Genomic DNA, 16314 nt, shown 5'->3' with positions numbered 1-16314 from the left:
GGGGGAAACATCAACCGCCCTCAACCTCCGCATCAATAACCCCCGCTCCTCCACCCACAACCTAGACTTCACTGTCGCCGTGCACACCAACCACCACATCAGTTTCAACGACTGCTTCCGGGTAGTAATTATCCATCTCCTACCCCAACCAGCCAACACCTCTGTTCGCAAAAAATGGGAGAGGGCCTGTATATCGGCCATGAGTGCAACCACTCCATCTGGCTTGAACAAGGCCACCCAGTAATGCCCATCCCTCACCCACCGTCCCTCCCGCCCAGCTCATCCCACACACTCACAGTTTACGACGAGCCTGGTGATGAAACAGTGTATTTTTTTTTTCATTCTACGCACTGCTTCTTCTTCGATGGGGACCTGGCAACTCTGCAGTGCCCCAACTTCCGGTTCCGTCTCTTTCTCCTCACATCGATGATGCTATGAAATTAGCAAAAATATTGAATTTTTCTACTGTCCGGTGAGTGTTTCCTTTTACCTTCTTTGATTTTTACTTAGCCCTTTTGGCCCTCCTTGCTTTTATCCATTATATATATATATAACGTGAAAGTGAGGAGAGAGAAAACACTCACCAGATGTAGAAAAACTTCAAATTTTCGTGACGATTTGTCACATTGTCACAATTTTAAGTTTTTCTATGTCTGGTGTGTTTCATCTCTCTTCTTGAAACTTTTTATTTAACCCTTGTGGTCCTCCTTCCTTTTATCCTATATATACACTGTATATTGTGTGTAGATTACGATCTCCCCCCCCCACGAGTCTTCAATTATTTCACACCGCTCATGACTTACAGTTTAAGAAGTGTTCTGTCATTATTGGCAATACAGTTATAGACAACTCTCCTTTTATTTTATATTCAGAATTAGACAACACTGACAGGAAAGCGAAATAAAAAAAAAACAAATTGAACACTCTCTTTTCATAATGTTGTGTTTACCAATGTTCAGAAAGTTAGTATTTATAGGTACGGATACCAGTTACTCATACTAGCTCAGTTGCTGGTACATGAAGAGTAATTGAAAGTTACTTTTACAGTTAGTTGCTGCTTGAAATTTTATTGCAAACAAATTATACAGTTACTCACAATGTTGATCGTACAGGGTAAACGTATCGACAGAGTCGGATTTGCTAAAGAGCATTTACATAACGATCAGGAGTTTTAAGACGTGATCTTGTCCAATTAAACCAAAATAAACCTGCATGGATCAGATGGTGTGACCAGTGTGTGGAGGAAGACAAATACACAGGACAATGTTGCCAATACAACGCCTTCGGTAAAACATGAGGGAGGATCCATTATGATCTGGGCCTGTATGTAGACTAAAGGAGTTTGGAATCATGGAGAAACATGTCTGTAATAATTTCCTGAGGAATAATGTGCAAAAAAGCACCCAGCAAATGGGGTTGCCACATGTTGAGTTGAGTTGGTGTTTTAAGTCAACTTTATGCACAGTAAGGCTAATCGGGACTGGACCTGCAGTTTAAAGTGGGATCCGAACTACTTGTGCCTCCACCGGGTATCGAACTCGGGACTCCTAGATTACTAGGCGGCGACGCTACCACTGTGCCATTGGGGAGGCCCTAGGGTTGCCACATGTGTTTACCTTCCAGCAGGATAACGAGCGCAAACAACAGGGACTGGTTGATTTTGAATGTACGAAAGCAGTTGAAAACACTAGTTCAAAGTTCAGATCTGAATCCTATTGAGCATTTATGGGCATTTTTGAAGAAACATGTCCATAAAAATGAGTGCAAGTCAAAATTCACAGGACAATATTGTATTTCAGAAATGGAATGGGAAACAAAATATATGAGTACCCCCATTAAACAAAGGGTGAGGGAGCCTACATTTCAGGATAGAGTTTTGAATATCGTAGAGTTAGACAATAAAGATAATCATGCAGGAAAACGAGTTTTTCAGGAAGTGTTCCATTTTAATAGCACGTGACTGTTCCTATATGCTGTGCTTGGTGTAATAGAACTTTTGGTGGAAGAATTAAATGAACTTTCTTCCACAGCAGGCAAAATATAAACACGCTTCCAAAAGTTAAGCACGTGATGGTAAAATCAAAAAAAAATGTTAAAGTAAAGCTCTGGTTAACACAAAATTGCACATGAAGGTAGCAAATGTATTTATGCATTAAAGAAAACAAGAATTGTGTACAAAGATGAAAAAAAATATTTACTTTTCGTAAGTTATATGATGACATCACATTTGGGTCATTATCATAATGATGTTTAAAGGCAAACAAACCAAACAAAACTTACATTAATACGGTATTTGACCACCCCGGACCTACACACAAACTTTACAACGATATTCCATGCTTTCAATGAGGTGATCAACCATCGCAGATGCGAGCAATGGTCATTCCTCCATTAGGGCAGTTTCCAACTCTCTGAGACTGGCTGGAGGAGGTAAACGGGCAGAGGGTATCCCAAAGGTTTTCAATGGGGTTAAGGTCAGGGGCATATGCCGGCCACTCATACGAGAAATGCCCTCTCTCCAGGTACTCGTCAACGATGTTGGCTCGATGGGAACGGGCATTATCGACCATAAGGAGGAAATCAGGACCAACTGGCGCAGCGTAGAGTCTCACAATGGGGTCTAGGACTTCATCCCGATACCGCACAGCCATCACAGAACCACCTATAAAGATGTGCAGCTCGGTGCAATATCCCATTGAAATTCCAGCCCACACCATGATGCTGCCACCTCTGAATGCGTGATGTTTGATGATGTTTTTGGCCTGATTGCATGTGCCTCATTCTCTCCAGACCCTTACACACTTATCATCTGATTCCAGGGCAAATCTGGACTCGTCCGTGAACAGGACGTTGCACCAATCTGACAGTCCAATTGACATGTTGACAACACCACTTTAAGCCAAGCCTCTCTGGGTTGGATGGTTAGTGCAGCACAAACACATGGTACTCGGGCATACAACCCCTTCATGTGGAGCCTTCGGCACACATTACTGGCAGATATTGTCTTACCAAGTGCCGCTGCAACCATGGATGTAACAGTTGTGGAGGTCGCTCGTCGATTCCGCTTGGCTACTATAGCAATATATCGATCATCAGAGGGAGCGGTAACCCCACAGGTCTCTGGACAACTGTTTGACTTGTTTGGAATTGTTTCCATAATCGAGAAATTACCGAATGATCAACGCCAAAGAAAATAGCGACATCTTTGATTGACTGTCCTGCTTCAATGCGAGCGACAGCATGCCAGCGCTCACTAACTGTTATTAGTCTTCTTTCAGCCATAGAAACACAAATATTATCAAAATTAATCCTACAAAAGTTATAAACACTTCGTATCAGCTTTTGAATGCACCTCAAACCCTTCAGAATGCTGGAGCCTTCAACGAAAAGTGTGAGGATTCTTGCACGAAATCCTCGCTTTTATGCTATTTCAAGAGCACAGATTATGCACCTAGGTGCAGATGATTCACTCTCTCCTTACAAAAAGGAAGCTACACATAAAAACTGACATCTACATCCGAAGCAATTTTTAGCCACTTAAATTCACATATGCTTTTGAAATTTGCATTGCGTGCTTAACTTTTGGAAAGCAGTGTATAAAGGAGTCCACTAAAGGATATCCACTGTAACCACTTCCGTTTTCCATCTATTTGAATGTCGTTACAAGTGATGTAAATCATGCTAAATACAATTGTATATATATTTTCACATTGACAATATCAAGATTACAGTGAAATATACAGCTCAGATAGTTATAATAAATTGCCATCTGATCTTTCAGCATCACAGTCATAATTGCATAGCTCTATCACAGTAAACTGCAGGATGTTTCTCGATTTTAAAGATCATATGCACAGAATAAAAAAAAAGTCAGAAGAATGTGTGTGGTACGGTCATAAATAAATGATGCCTCTCAAATAATTTGTCACTGTTTTGTCATTTGTTTATTTTAGGTGTTTGTGTAATTGTAGTTTTGTTTTACCCAACTTAAAGTGCTAAGGTAAAGACACTACAGCCCCATCTAGTTCACTGCACTTTTTGACACTCTGTGTAGTGCAGGTGTACGGAAATGACGTACAACCAACTAGACAAATAGCTGTGGTCAAGTTCAGAAGATTCAGCAAATGCCTGTCTGATGCTTTAAACGTTCATTTGATTAGTCTTCACGCAGCACATGACCATACACCACACACTACACTGCTCCAGAACGTAGTGCAAATGGTGCATGACACCACTTGACACCAAATCGACGAAGTAGACAAGTCAAAAAGTGCAGCGAACTAGACAGGGCTCATACTTAAGTTTTAAATTTTGTGGCTGATGACAAATATATACAATAGATTATAACAACTATTTATTTATATATCAAAACACACATAAATTTAACAAAATACATACTATAAAATTGTACCAGTAGTACATTTTGAAATACATAAACAGTGTTTTTCCCAAAAATTGTAGTACATTTTTTCAGTTTGCACATGGACGGATTTTTGCATATGACTTTGTAATTCATTATACGATATTCACCTGTTAATATTTTAAGGTTGTGTAAATAAGAACAATACCAACTGCATCTTTCATTCCTCAAACATGTACAATACCATATTTAATGACTTAATTTGAAATGTCAAATCATTGTATATTGGGATAGAGATTCATTACTTTAAAAAATTAAATACTTCAAAAATGAAAACAATGACTAACTAAATGAACTATAATTTACACTCCAGGACCACAGAATTATTGGAAAAACACAGGATATCTATGACAAATAAAAAAATATTTTAACACAGGAGAAGAATAAGCAGACTGTGTTAAAAAAAAAATATGTGAGGACATCCATTCACTTGATTTACATGAAATTCACTACAGAAAAGAAATAAATATGAACACAAAAAAGTATAGATGAGCAGGTACCATTTTGAATTAATACTGTTGCCAGCATCACTTATTCTGACACCAATTTTTGGATGCAGTAGCAACTTAAAGTTATAAATATCAGAATATAAGAATTCCATTGCAGCTGTGCCATATCAAACTAACATTTTTATATTTAAAAATACTTTCAGATTCATGTATGAGATAACTGAAACGTGAAAATGTATGTCACTGAATCATAATATACAATTTCTCCTCACAATACTGGCAAAATAAACCAAATACACATACAATTTTTCTATTTTGAAAAAAAAAGGAGGGGTTTGTCAATACATAAAATCTAAATCCCCGCCCCCAAAGGGCTCGCGGGGGTGAGTGGCGACAAACATACAGAACATACTCTTGGATACTGGATATATTAATTTTTTAAGTCAAAAAGTAAAACACACATACATTCTCGAAGAAACCATGTAACTTTTGCTGAAGAATTTTTGAAACAATGTGGTAACCAACTGGTAAACAGTTGTCACCAGTACACTGGTGGCCAAGTCCAGTTTCTATGTATTTGACATAAATTGTTTTGTTTCTATTTCTGCTAAGGCGTGATTATTCATTCATTTATTCTGAGATCATCAATATAAGCATCTAAAATATTTATTTATCTACTACTTGTTTCGGTCCAATTAAAGTGGCGAAAATGTGCCACTCGCGGGGGTGAGTGGCGACAAACATACAGAACATACTCTTGGCTACTGGATATATTAATTTTTTAAGTCAAAAAGTAAAACACACATACATTCTCGAAGAAACCATGTAACTTTTGCTGAAGAATTTTTGAAACAATGTGGTAACCAACTGGTAAACAGTTGTCACCAGTACACTGGTGGCCAAGTCCAGTTTCTATGTATTTGACATAAATTGTTTTGTTCCTATTTCTGCTAAGGATTGATTATTCATTCATTTATTCTGAGATCATCAATATAAGCATCTAAAATGTTTATTTATCTACTACTTGTTTCGGTCCAATTAAAGTGGCGAAAATGTGCCCATTACCTAATACAGTACTGCAAAGTTTAAAAACTCATGCAATAACACTGTTTGTTTAAAGCTATCATGAATATTAAAGAGCTTTTTAAACAATTGTGCCAGAAGTTACACACCAAATAAAATTCTGTGCAATTTTTAAAGGTCATGGTATTCTCAATTTAAATATATATTCTCTGAAGATTTAGATGAATTTGAATACAGGGTGATTCAAGAGTCTCTTGACATTTTGCTTATATTGCTGATGTATGGTTTTCAGGATGGGATAAAAGACACTGTTGTTTTCCACCAAAATGGTGCACCACCCCATTTAACCAGAATCATTCAGGACTGCCTTGGTGACACCTTCTCCGATAGGTGGATTGGACATGGCCACCAGGACTTTGGGCAGCTCGCTCTCAGATCTGACTCCCCTAGACTTTTTTATCTGGGGTTTCATTAAGTCTAGAGGGTACCAAGTAAAGATCAACACCATAGAGCAACTGACACGGTGAATAGCTACAACAGGGGAGATCACGCTAGCTATGTTGGAGCATGTGTTCTGGTCGGTGCAAGAGAGGTGTGTGCCGTGCCTATGTTTACAGGGCCACCACATTTAAATATATTGAGTTTGTCTTCTATTCTAGAGTACATGTCAGAGGTAATGTCAATTTTGTCAATAAAATGCTTTTTGATTAAAATGTCAAGATACTTTTGAAATAACCTGTATAAATCATCTCTGTGTTTTAAGGTTCACAATTGTGTAATCACAGAAACTTCTTGCAATTCTCAAGTGGGACAATTATGATGCCACTTCCTTCTCAACTACGACCTCATTATCCCATTCATTCAGAAGGTCAGACACCACATCCGTAAACAGGATATCCCATGTCCATGGCATGTCAGGCTGATATAAAAGAGAAAAGCTTGATTACAAAAAAATCACGCTATTACTGCAATCCTACATATTAATAAATGTACAAGTAGAGCAGAGTGATATAAGATACCAGTTTGTTATATCTAAAATGTCATATAAGGTCATCTCTAAAACCTGGTTTAAAAAATCATAAAAGGCATAATATAAGTTTGGTGACAATTTGTAGGGTTTGGCTTGCAGAGATTCTGCCATGACTCAAACGTATGTCCTTGACACAATATGCCAGGTGGTTCACAGATAAGAGAGTGGAAGCAAAAATAGGTTCTGTGGAGCAATGGCATGGCAAGCTAGAGACCTGTTGAAATCATTACTGGGTATCTATGGCAGCCATGATATGCTTTGTGGTTATGCTTCTATTTTTGTATTTGTATATTTTCTTCTGTTCTTCCTTTGTGTTAGACAGTGAACTGGTGAAACATGCAAGAGAGAATGATAGAAAAATACCTGTTGGATTTAAATTGCAGTATTGACACTGGTGTAGTCAGATGCATAAATATTATCAGGCCTAGCTCCATGCTCATTCACTTTGTTTTACACAATGCGAAGTTCAAGAATTGAAAGAAAGCACCAAATAATCAGTTAACATCCTCCACAACAACATCAGTTCAATTATTTCTTAAAAATACAGCGGAACCTTGATTTTATGTTTCTCAGGGGACCAAGTTCAATGAACTTAAAATGCAGGAAAATGTAAAATCGAGGAAAATTTTATAGCATTTTGCTATGTTGGGACTATCAAGGTTGAATGTATAATGCAGGAAAATGTAAAACCGAGGAACATAAAATCGGGGTTCCACTGTACATGGAATGGAAGAAAAAATGAATGAAAATCCTGATGGATATATATGCTCCCACTGTACTACTAGATCGATTAACCTTTTGGGTCCCAAGCATCTCGGTCGAGATACCCACATGTAACCCTCGCGGTCCCAAGCATCTCAATCGAGATGCTGTGTCAAGGTCATAGTTTTTACGTTATAACTTTTATATTTTTGGCTAGAAATTAGATTTTTTTTTATATTGTTCCTAACACATGTATTTAACAGAAATGTTTCTTGCACTTTTTTTTCTTCATGAAAATGGAGGGGAAAAGGCAGGAAAAGGGACTTCTCTTTTGCATCTCTTTTCAAGTGAAAATTTTTGCCGAGAAAGGAAGACCGGCTTTGTTGTTCTCAAGCAATGCTTTTCACTCCCGCTTTGGTAACTGCATTCGAAGGAAGCTTGTTTATCAGTATCCGATGTCAAAATGAAAGTTTTCCGTGCGGGCGCAAGCAGGGGGTGGGGGTGGGGGGAGGGGGAAGACTGGTTGTTGAATCTGCGTTGTGAGAATGGAATTGAGGCACGCTGAAGGAAACCTTTGTTTTTGAGCACAAGTGTTCCACAAGTTGCAACACAGGTTATATATATATTGTCTGAATCTGTGATTCATTCTGCGTACAACGGTATATTCATATCTCTAGGGCATTTAGTTTCTGAGCTATAGTCATTTCAATGTAACTCTGCATTTCGCTCAATTCCGAAGTTTGAGACAGTGGCGTACAAGCCTTTAGTTTCTCAAAAGGTTAAGGACATATAGAATTAACTTTACCATGAAAAAAAATACTGACATTAGAGTTGAAATACAACGAATATGAAAACATGTTCCATAGCATTCATATAAGCTATCAGTATTTATAATTAAGTATATAAATTAATAGGCAAGCACCGAAGGTGCAGTACAAAGAATGTTCACACCATATACATACCTCTTTTATTTCTCCTTCAGAAGTCATGCACTTGGTGAGCAATCTGAGATTCACATCATCTAAGGTGGCAAATGCTGCATGCTTGAAGAGGTCTGTGTCTAATTCCTTGTAGGTGGCAACCCTATTGACAGCAACTCTGTGCAGGAGCAAAAAAGATTTAAAAATTACCCTTTTATGTTCATTTTGAACTTCCAGCTATACACCAAGGAAATCTACTTTAAATTCAATGGTAATATTTCTTCAAGAATTCGAATGGTGGATATCTATATGCTGGAGGTCTAGATATCTTGGTATCATATGATATCTGGATTATACATATACGGGGCCAGTGGAAGGGAGGGGGCGAACCATGTCACCACCCACAGCAGCAAATTTTCAGGGTGGCAAAATTGAAAGAGAAGAAAAATAAGCCTATTGAAAACTTGGAAGTTATAATATTATATTATATAACTTGGAAGTTAATACATGCCAACCTGCTGTTTTGAAGGAACATATCAGTAGTCTCACTTTAAAACCACTGAATGCCAAAAGGTGGGAAAGCAGATTTGATGCCGTTGAGATATCAAATGGGAGCAGTCTATGATGCGCTTCTTCAAATAAGTGGCGACAATAAAACTGTCTGAATGGTCGCACATGAGGCTCAGTGTATTGCAAACCAGTTGCGTGGCTTTACATTCATTTACTCACTAGTTATCTGGTATGACTTTTTACTCCACGTAATGCAATGAGCAAATATCTTCAATACATTAATCTAGGTTGTTTTAGATGCTGTTAAATTTCTTGTAAATATATCAGCGCTTTGAGAAAAGAGGAGTGATGAAAAAATTCAGTTTCTTAGATGCCACTTGGCAGCCTGACAGGGTCTCCCTCCCTCCACTCGAGGAGACGTCCCGGTTGATGAGAAAGAATTGTCATCGAAATTAGATGTAGATGATCCAAAGATAGGCAACACTGTGCAGGACCGAAATCGAAAGAAGAAGCATTTTCAGTATGATGAAACTGTTGAAGATCCACAAAAATGGTACAAAGTTGCTTTTTATTACCAGGTCCTAGACGATTATTTTAGCTCTAAGAGAAAGATGTGAGACAATAAAAATAATCCTATTTTTAAGAAAATAGTGTGTAGCAGATATTGAAATGCAAAACATTTAAGTTTGTCTTTGCTTTTTTCTGAAAAAGTACTAAAAGTAATTTTGTATCTTTATATTTTTTCTGCACTTCAATTCTTCTATTGCTTTCTCCAATATATATTTGCTTTTATTAAAAAATGATTTACTTCTAAGCCGCGCGTCAGGCTAAGTTTGCAGCAGGTTTTATGTATCAATCCGCGTGAGAACTGAGCTCTTCTGGGCCAGTCTTGGCTCAACTGCCGAGCTGCTTACATCGCAGACACCGAGATAATCCACAGTATTGCCAACCGCAGAACACATCAAAACCCGCATGCATGTCAAGCGAAATGTATTTTTGTTTCTTTTTGTCTCCTGAAACATAACATTTTAGAAGTACTTTCGGTGCATAAATTATTTAAAAAATGTGTCATTACTTAATACTTACTTACTTACTCCTTGGTGCTACAGCCCTTGCAGGGCCTTGGCCTCCTTCACGACGAGCCTCCAGTCATCTCGATCCATCGCCTTCCTCCTCCATCACCGGACTCCCAGTCTTTTCAGGTCTCCCTCTACATCATCGAGCCATCTTTGTCTTCCTTTTCTTCTTCTTACACCTGGTCCTCCTGTTAACACCTTCTTTGGCACTCTACAATCTTCCATTCGCCATACATGTCCCAGCCATCTAATTCGTCCACACTTGATCTCTGTTACAGTATCTGATTTATTATATAGTTCTTGTATTTCCACGTTTGTTCTCATCCTCCAAAACTCCTCCTCTCTCACCTGCCCAAAAATTCTTCTCAAAATTTTCCGCTCCCATCTTCTTAGTAACTCTTCGTCCTTTTCCACTAACGTCCAAGTTTCTGACCCATATGTCACTACTGGGCATACAATTGTTTTGTATATATTAATCTTGTTTTTTCTGCTTATGTCTTTGGAGGAGAAGACTTTCTTGAGTCCCAGTGAACATCTATTGCCTGCAACTATTCTTGCCTTAATTTCCTCAGATACATTGTTTGTTTTGTTTATTATCGATCCTAGGTACTTAAAGTTATCACATTTTTCAAATTCTTTGTCTCCTACCTTTTTCGTTCTTTCATTAGCTGTGGACTCGTTTCTTGATGCATGTATTTAGTCTTTTGTACATTGATTTGTAATCCTATATTCTCTGCATTCTCTTCTAGTTTTTTAAATTCATTGTTTAGTTCTGTTTTGTTTCGTGATATAAGATCAATATCATCTGCATAAGCTAAGCACCGACTCATCCTGTTAAAGATTGTACCTCCTGGATTTATACTTAAATGTCTAATTGCCTTTTCCAATGCTATATTGAATAACAGGGTTGACATGACATCTCCTTGTCTTACTCCTCTCTCTATTTGGAATTCTCTTGAGAGTTCTCCTTCAATCTTTACTTTACTTGTTGTATTGCTTAATGTCATTCCTGTTAATTTAACTAATTTCATTGGTATTTACATTTCTTTCATGATTTTTAGGAGTCTGTTTCTTTTTACACTGTCATATGCCTGTCTGAAGTCTATGAAAAGATGATGCAGGTCTATATTGTATTCATAGCATTTTTCCATTATCATTCTAATTGAATAAATTTGATCTGTAGTTGACTTATTTCTCCTAAAACCACATTGATATTCTCCAATCATCTTTTCAGCTAGTGGTGTCAGTCTCCTGACTAGTATCTTAGCAAATGCTTTATATGCCATATTGAGGAGTGTGATACGTCTGAAATTTTCACATACTGTTTTGTCTTTACTTTTATGTATTGGACATATAATTCCTCTTCCTCATTGTTGTGGCATTCTTTCTTCTTCCCATATTTGTTTGTATAGTTCTTCTAATTTATCCACTATAATGTTCCCTCCTACCTTAAATAATTCTGCATTTATATTGTCGTCACCTGGGGCTTTATTGTTTGCTAGTTCTCTGATTGCTTCTTTAACCTCTTGCCTTGAAGGGGGCTTAATCAAATCTTTATTAGTCTCTTCCATTTCCATGTCAGATTCATCTTCCTCTTCCATCCTCAAGGTTCTTTTTTCCACTCTACCTCCTATAGCCTCATTCTCCTTCTCTTGTTCATTCTTATCTCCATTCAAACGTTCACTAAAATACTCTGCCCATCTGTTCAAAATACCTTCCTTATCTCCTATCAGATTGCCCTCCTTGTCTTTGCAAAATGCAAATCTAGGTCGAAATCCTTTCTTCTCTTCTTTCAGTTTCAAGAAGTAGTCTCTCTTTTCCTTAACTTTCCATGTCGTTTCTATCTCTACTAATTTTTGCCTGTCGTACTCTCTTTTCTTTCTTCTGCACAATTTATCGGCCATTCTTCTCTTCTCTTTGAACACTTCTCTATTTCCTTTTGTATTTCTGTTTATAGTCTTTAACCTTGCGTCGTTTCTTTCTTTTATAGCTTTATCGCATTCCTCATCCCACCATTCGTTTCTTCTCGTTGGTTTCTTCTTACCCAGTACCTTTTCTGCAGCTTGTTGAATGCTGTCTCTTATTGCTTTCCATTTTCCCTCTATATCAGAATCTTGCCATTCTTCTTCCTTCTCTTCCAATCTCTTCTTTAATGTCTCTTTATATCTTACACTGTATCTTTTATCTTTTATTACCTTCGTTGTATCATATTTTTCTTGTTACTTTCCTTTACTATTTCTATAACAGGCAATTCTTTGTCTATATTTGATTCTGACTAGAAAGTGGTCAGATCCACAATCTGCCCCTTCTGCAGCTACTGATATCTGTTATATCTGATGAGTGTCTGTCATCTATTATCACATGATCTATCTGGTTTTTTGTCTCCCCATCTGGTGAAATCCAGGTTTCCTTCTTTATGTTTTTTCTTTGTAGCTGAGTACTTTTAACCACCATTCTTTTACTTACGGCAAAGTCTATTATATGTAGTCCATTATCGTTACTTTCACTATGTAAACTTTCTTTGCCAATTGTTTTTCTAAAACTGTCTTCTTTTCCTATTTTGGCATTTACATCTCCAATTATTAATTTTACATCATGTTGTGGTGCTGTATCGTATTCGTACTCCAATTTATCATAAAACTCATCTTTGGTCTCGTCATCAGTCTCTTCAGTTGGTGCATAGACACAGATTGCTGTGATATTAAACAGTCTCCCTTTGACCCTCATGGTGCATATTCTCTCATTTATTGGTGTGAAGTCTATTACTTAATATAAATGCAAAATATCTTCGAAACATGAGAGCATGTGCATGGATTTTTTTCAGGGAGGGGCAAGGAAGGTATTTTTTCCAGGGGGGCAAACAAGTCACATTTTCCCCAAAAAGAGTGTAGTTCCCTAAAAAAACATTACTTAAATTTGAATTTTATGTGTTAATGCAATAATTAACACATATTATTGTGGCTAAAATGAAATTATGTGTGATATACATAATTTTTGGTTGACTTTAATTTTCCGGGGGGGGGGGGGGGCACGGCCCCTTGCCCCTTGCCGCCCATGAGCATGTGTGTATATTTCGAGCACGCAAAGATAAAAATAAACAAAGATATATACATACATACATATATATATATATATATATATATATATATATATATATATATATATATATATATATATATATATATATATATATATAAGTAAACAACGATAGGCCCTCTTGAATCTAATGACAAATTATTGTTTTTGGTTTATAAAAAAATACATTTATGAAAAACTTGGTTACTGTAAGACACACGCACTTCAAGTTATACCAGCAAAAAAAGCATGATTTGTTATTGGTGATATATACAATCATGTGCATTGTCTGCTGCTATTACTCTGGTTTCAATTTATGAATCACTTCACTAAACCAGGATTCAAATCTTGTTCTGTCCATTTCTTGCTAATCATCCTTCCCTTTCTTTGCATGGAACAGTAAATATGCGCGCTCAACAAAGACTTCATTGCTGCCAGTGGGTGAAACAATTTAAGCATCCCCGTTCCCCTTTCTCGTCGGTTTCTTCAGCCCTGGCGGTGGTTTTGCACGGTGGTATATAAAAAAAATTCCTCCCCTCACCGAGTTAAAGCACGTCTGGTCCAAATAATAAACATGTTTCTTCTCACGGGGTTATCTTTTAATACCGCGAACATTCTTTTGTCGTCAAACAGCAAACAATCGTTTCCCCTTCCTAAACTCAAACCGCAAATCATTCAACACCCGGGATACAGTTTGTGCACACATTGACGGCAAATCACCTCACGCCCTGTTTTACTTTGATCTTGTTTCCGTAAGGAGGATTATGCATTTTAAACAACTTGCTTGATTTGAAGAGCTTTTCCATTCGGATGAATAATAACACTCACTGAACAGGAGACCTCCATTCAGACATTCTCGCCGCTGTATAGCACGATTATTAATCACAATAAACATAGGGTTAAAATAGTGAGATGTGTAACACAGGTATCACGGATTCCATGCGCTCTGCAACGTATTCAGTCTTACTCGACTCGCACTTGGGCTTCAGCGATTCCTCAGCGCAATACAAACTCCAGTTGTCGAATCTGTGGATCCAAGTTCGTCTGCACAGTGATTGCAACCGATCAAGTCCACACCAGCTAATGGATGTATTATTTTGTCTGTATTTTACAAATTAAATAACTGTTTTCTTGCAAGTATGAAGTTGTGTCGGAATATAACCCGTCTCAGTGGAACTATATTATGTGCGCACGTTTGGATCTACATATGCGAAAACCTGCTGCAAGGTCAACCTGACGCTTGGCTTAGCATGAGCTGTGCCATATTGACTCCCACCTTGTCTTTATCCTCAGCAGACGTAAAAATTAGCAATGTTTGGGCAATCATTCTCTTCTCATTCTGTTCGTTCGAGGGCCTCCCCGATGGCGCCTTGTAATCAAGGGGTCCCGGGTTCGATACCCGGTAGAGGCACATGGCACAGTGGTTCGGATCCCACTTTAAAACCGTAGGTCCAGTCCCAATTAGTCTTACTGTGCATAGAGTGGACTTAAAACACCAACTCAACTCAGCTCAACTCATTCTGTTCGTTTCAGCTTCTCCAGTTTTGATCTTGTATACTTTTTGTTTCATTGTCTTAACTTTATGAGCTTTCTAATTCCTCTGTATTTTAATTTCTTTCTCACTTTGCTCCAGCACACTGTTTACCACAATGTTGATTGTAATGAATATGAGATGCTCTTGCCATCTGTAAGAGCTCCTGCGTGATATTAACAAGGTACACCTTGATCTTTTATGCATGCTATAAAATAACATAGCAGGAAATGTTGCCCTTAGGCAGTAGTATTAGAATTTCTTGGTAATTGAAGAAAGCTAATACTCAAGAAATGCTTTCATCACTGGCAGGAGAAATAGTACAAAATATGCCTTCCTTAACTTTAGTAAAATTACAAAAAATAAATAAATAAAATAAAAATAACTACTGGGAAGTTGTAAAGGGGTAACATTAAAAAAATCTCAAACTGCACTCGTTAAAAAAATACTGACTTTACTGACCATTTTTTTAAAAGACAGAATTTTACTGACCATTTTCCACCCATTAAAGAAACATAGGCATCTTCATTCCAAGATTTTTCTATGCTTCTTGAAATAATAAAAAAATACACTTTTACTTTTGGATTGTTCAGCAAACTGAATAAATAATTCAGGAATGTATACTTACGATGGAGCTTGTGCAACTTGTGTGGCCAGATCTTCTTCTTGTACTTCTTCTAGATCAGGTATGACAGGAATATCTGCATAAGGAAAGTATCATATTAAACACTGGAACATATACAGTATTTTGAAAACTAAATATTGGGGCTACTAATACATCATCATATATGTGCTAGACACATGCGTGAACTTGAAAGGCCAAGTGTGGTAATAATGAAGATAAGTAATTCTGGAACAATTAGGATGTAGTATGAAGAGTACATAAAAAAAAAGTGAGTCTCTTGGTTTTTACATGGTGGAACTTAATTAAGTTCCTTATCTGAATTTCTTTCTTTCTATTCAATTATTTTACATTGCTTTTCTACCTCTAGTTGGTTGGTCATCTGACTGCCAGATGGGAGACCCAGGTTCGATTTCTGGGGTGGGTGATCTAAGGTCTGAATTTTTCCAGACTTGTCCCTGCATAAAGTGGATCTGGGGGGCAACCCTTGGGGGTAAAGGCAGCTGGAGTGTAGTGCAGATCACATCACCTCCAAAATGGCTAAAGTTGAGAATGTGTGGATCCCTACCCCCACATCTCCTGAATGTGCCTTCATGGCATGGTGCTATGAGCATGTGGAACTTTACCTTGTTTTCTACCTCTTGGGTTAATCACAAGGAGGATGAATGAAGAACTGATGATTTGGTTCGTTGGTTTGGTGTTTTAAGTCCACTTTATGCACAGTAAGGCTAATCGGGACTGGACCTTCAATTTAAGGTGGGATCCAAACCACTATGTGCCTCCAACGGGTATCGAACTTGGGACTCCTTGATTACAAGGCATTGATGATACCACTGCATCATCGGGGAGACTCTGATAAATGCATGATGGGACAAACACAACAAACACGGCTTAACCCCGGTTCAAGGCTGGTGTCTCTGACTTCATAGTACGTTACTCTGACCACTCTGCCATAG

The 16314-nt window shown here is 37.7% G+C and overlaps 1 protein-coding gene across 1 annotated transcript in view; it reads right to left on the bottom strand.

Moving 5' to 3' along the window:
* Positions 1–4322: 4322 nt before the first annotated feature.
* The window catches only part of IFT43 (intraflagellar transport 43), a 31956-nt gene continuing 19964 nt past the window's right edge, over positions 4323–16314 (bottom strand). Inside the window, exons 6-8 of the mRNA XM_083125296.1 lie at positions 15365–15437; positions 8587–8722; positions 4323–6811 (exon numbers count right to left, since the gene is read on the bottom strand). Of these exons, the coding sequence (XP_082981422.1) occupies positions 6707–6811; positions 8587–8722; positions 15365–15437 (314 nt within the window). The 3' untranslated portion in view covers positions 4323–6706. The remainder of the gene's footprint in view (positions 6812–8586; positions 8723–15364; positions 15438–16314) is intronic.

The sequence above is a fragment of the Lepisma saccharinum genome, chromosome 7, assembly GCF_977018435.1.
Source record: "Lepisma saccharinum chromosome 7, izLepSacc3.1, whole genome shotgun sequence".
Lineage (NCBI taxonomy): Eukaryota > Metazoa > Arthropoda > Insecta > Zygentoma > Lepismatidae > Lepisma > Lepisma saccharinum.
Note: the sequence above shows the minus strand (reverse complement) of the source record. Positions and strands in the feature narration are given on the sequence as shown.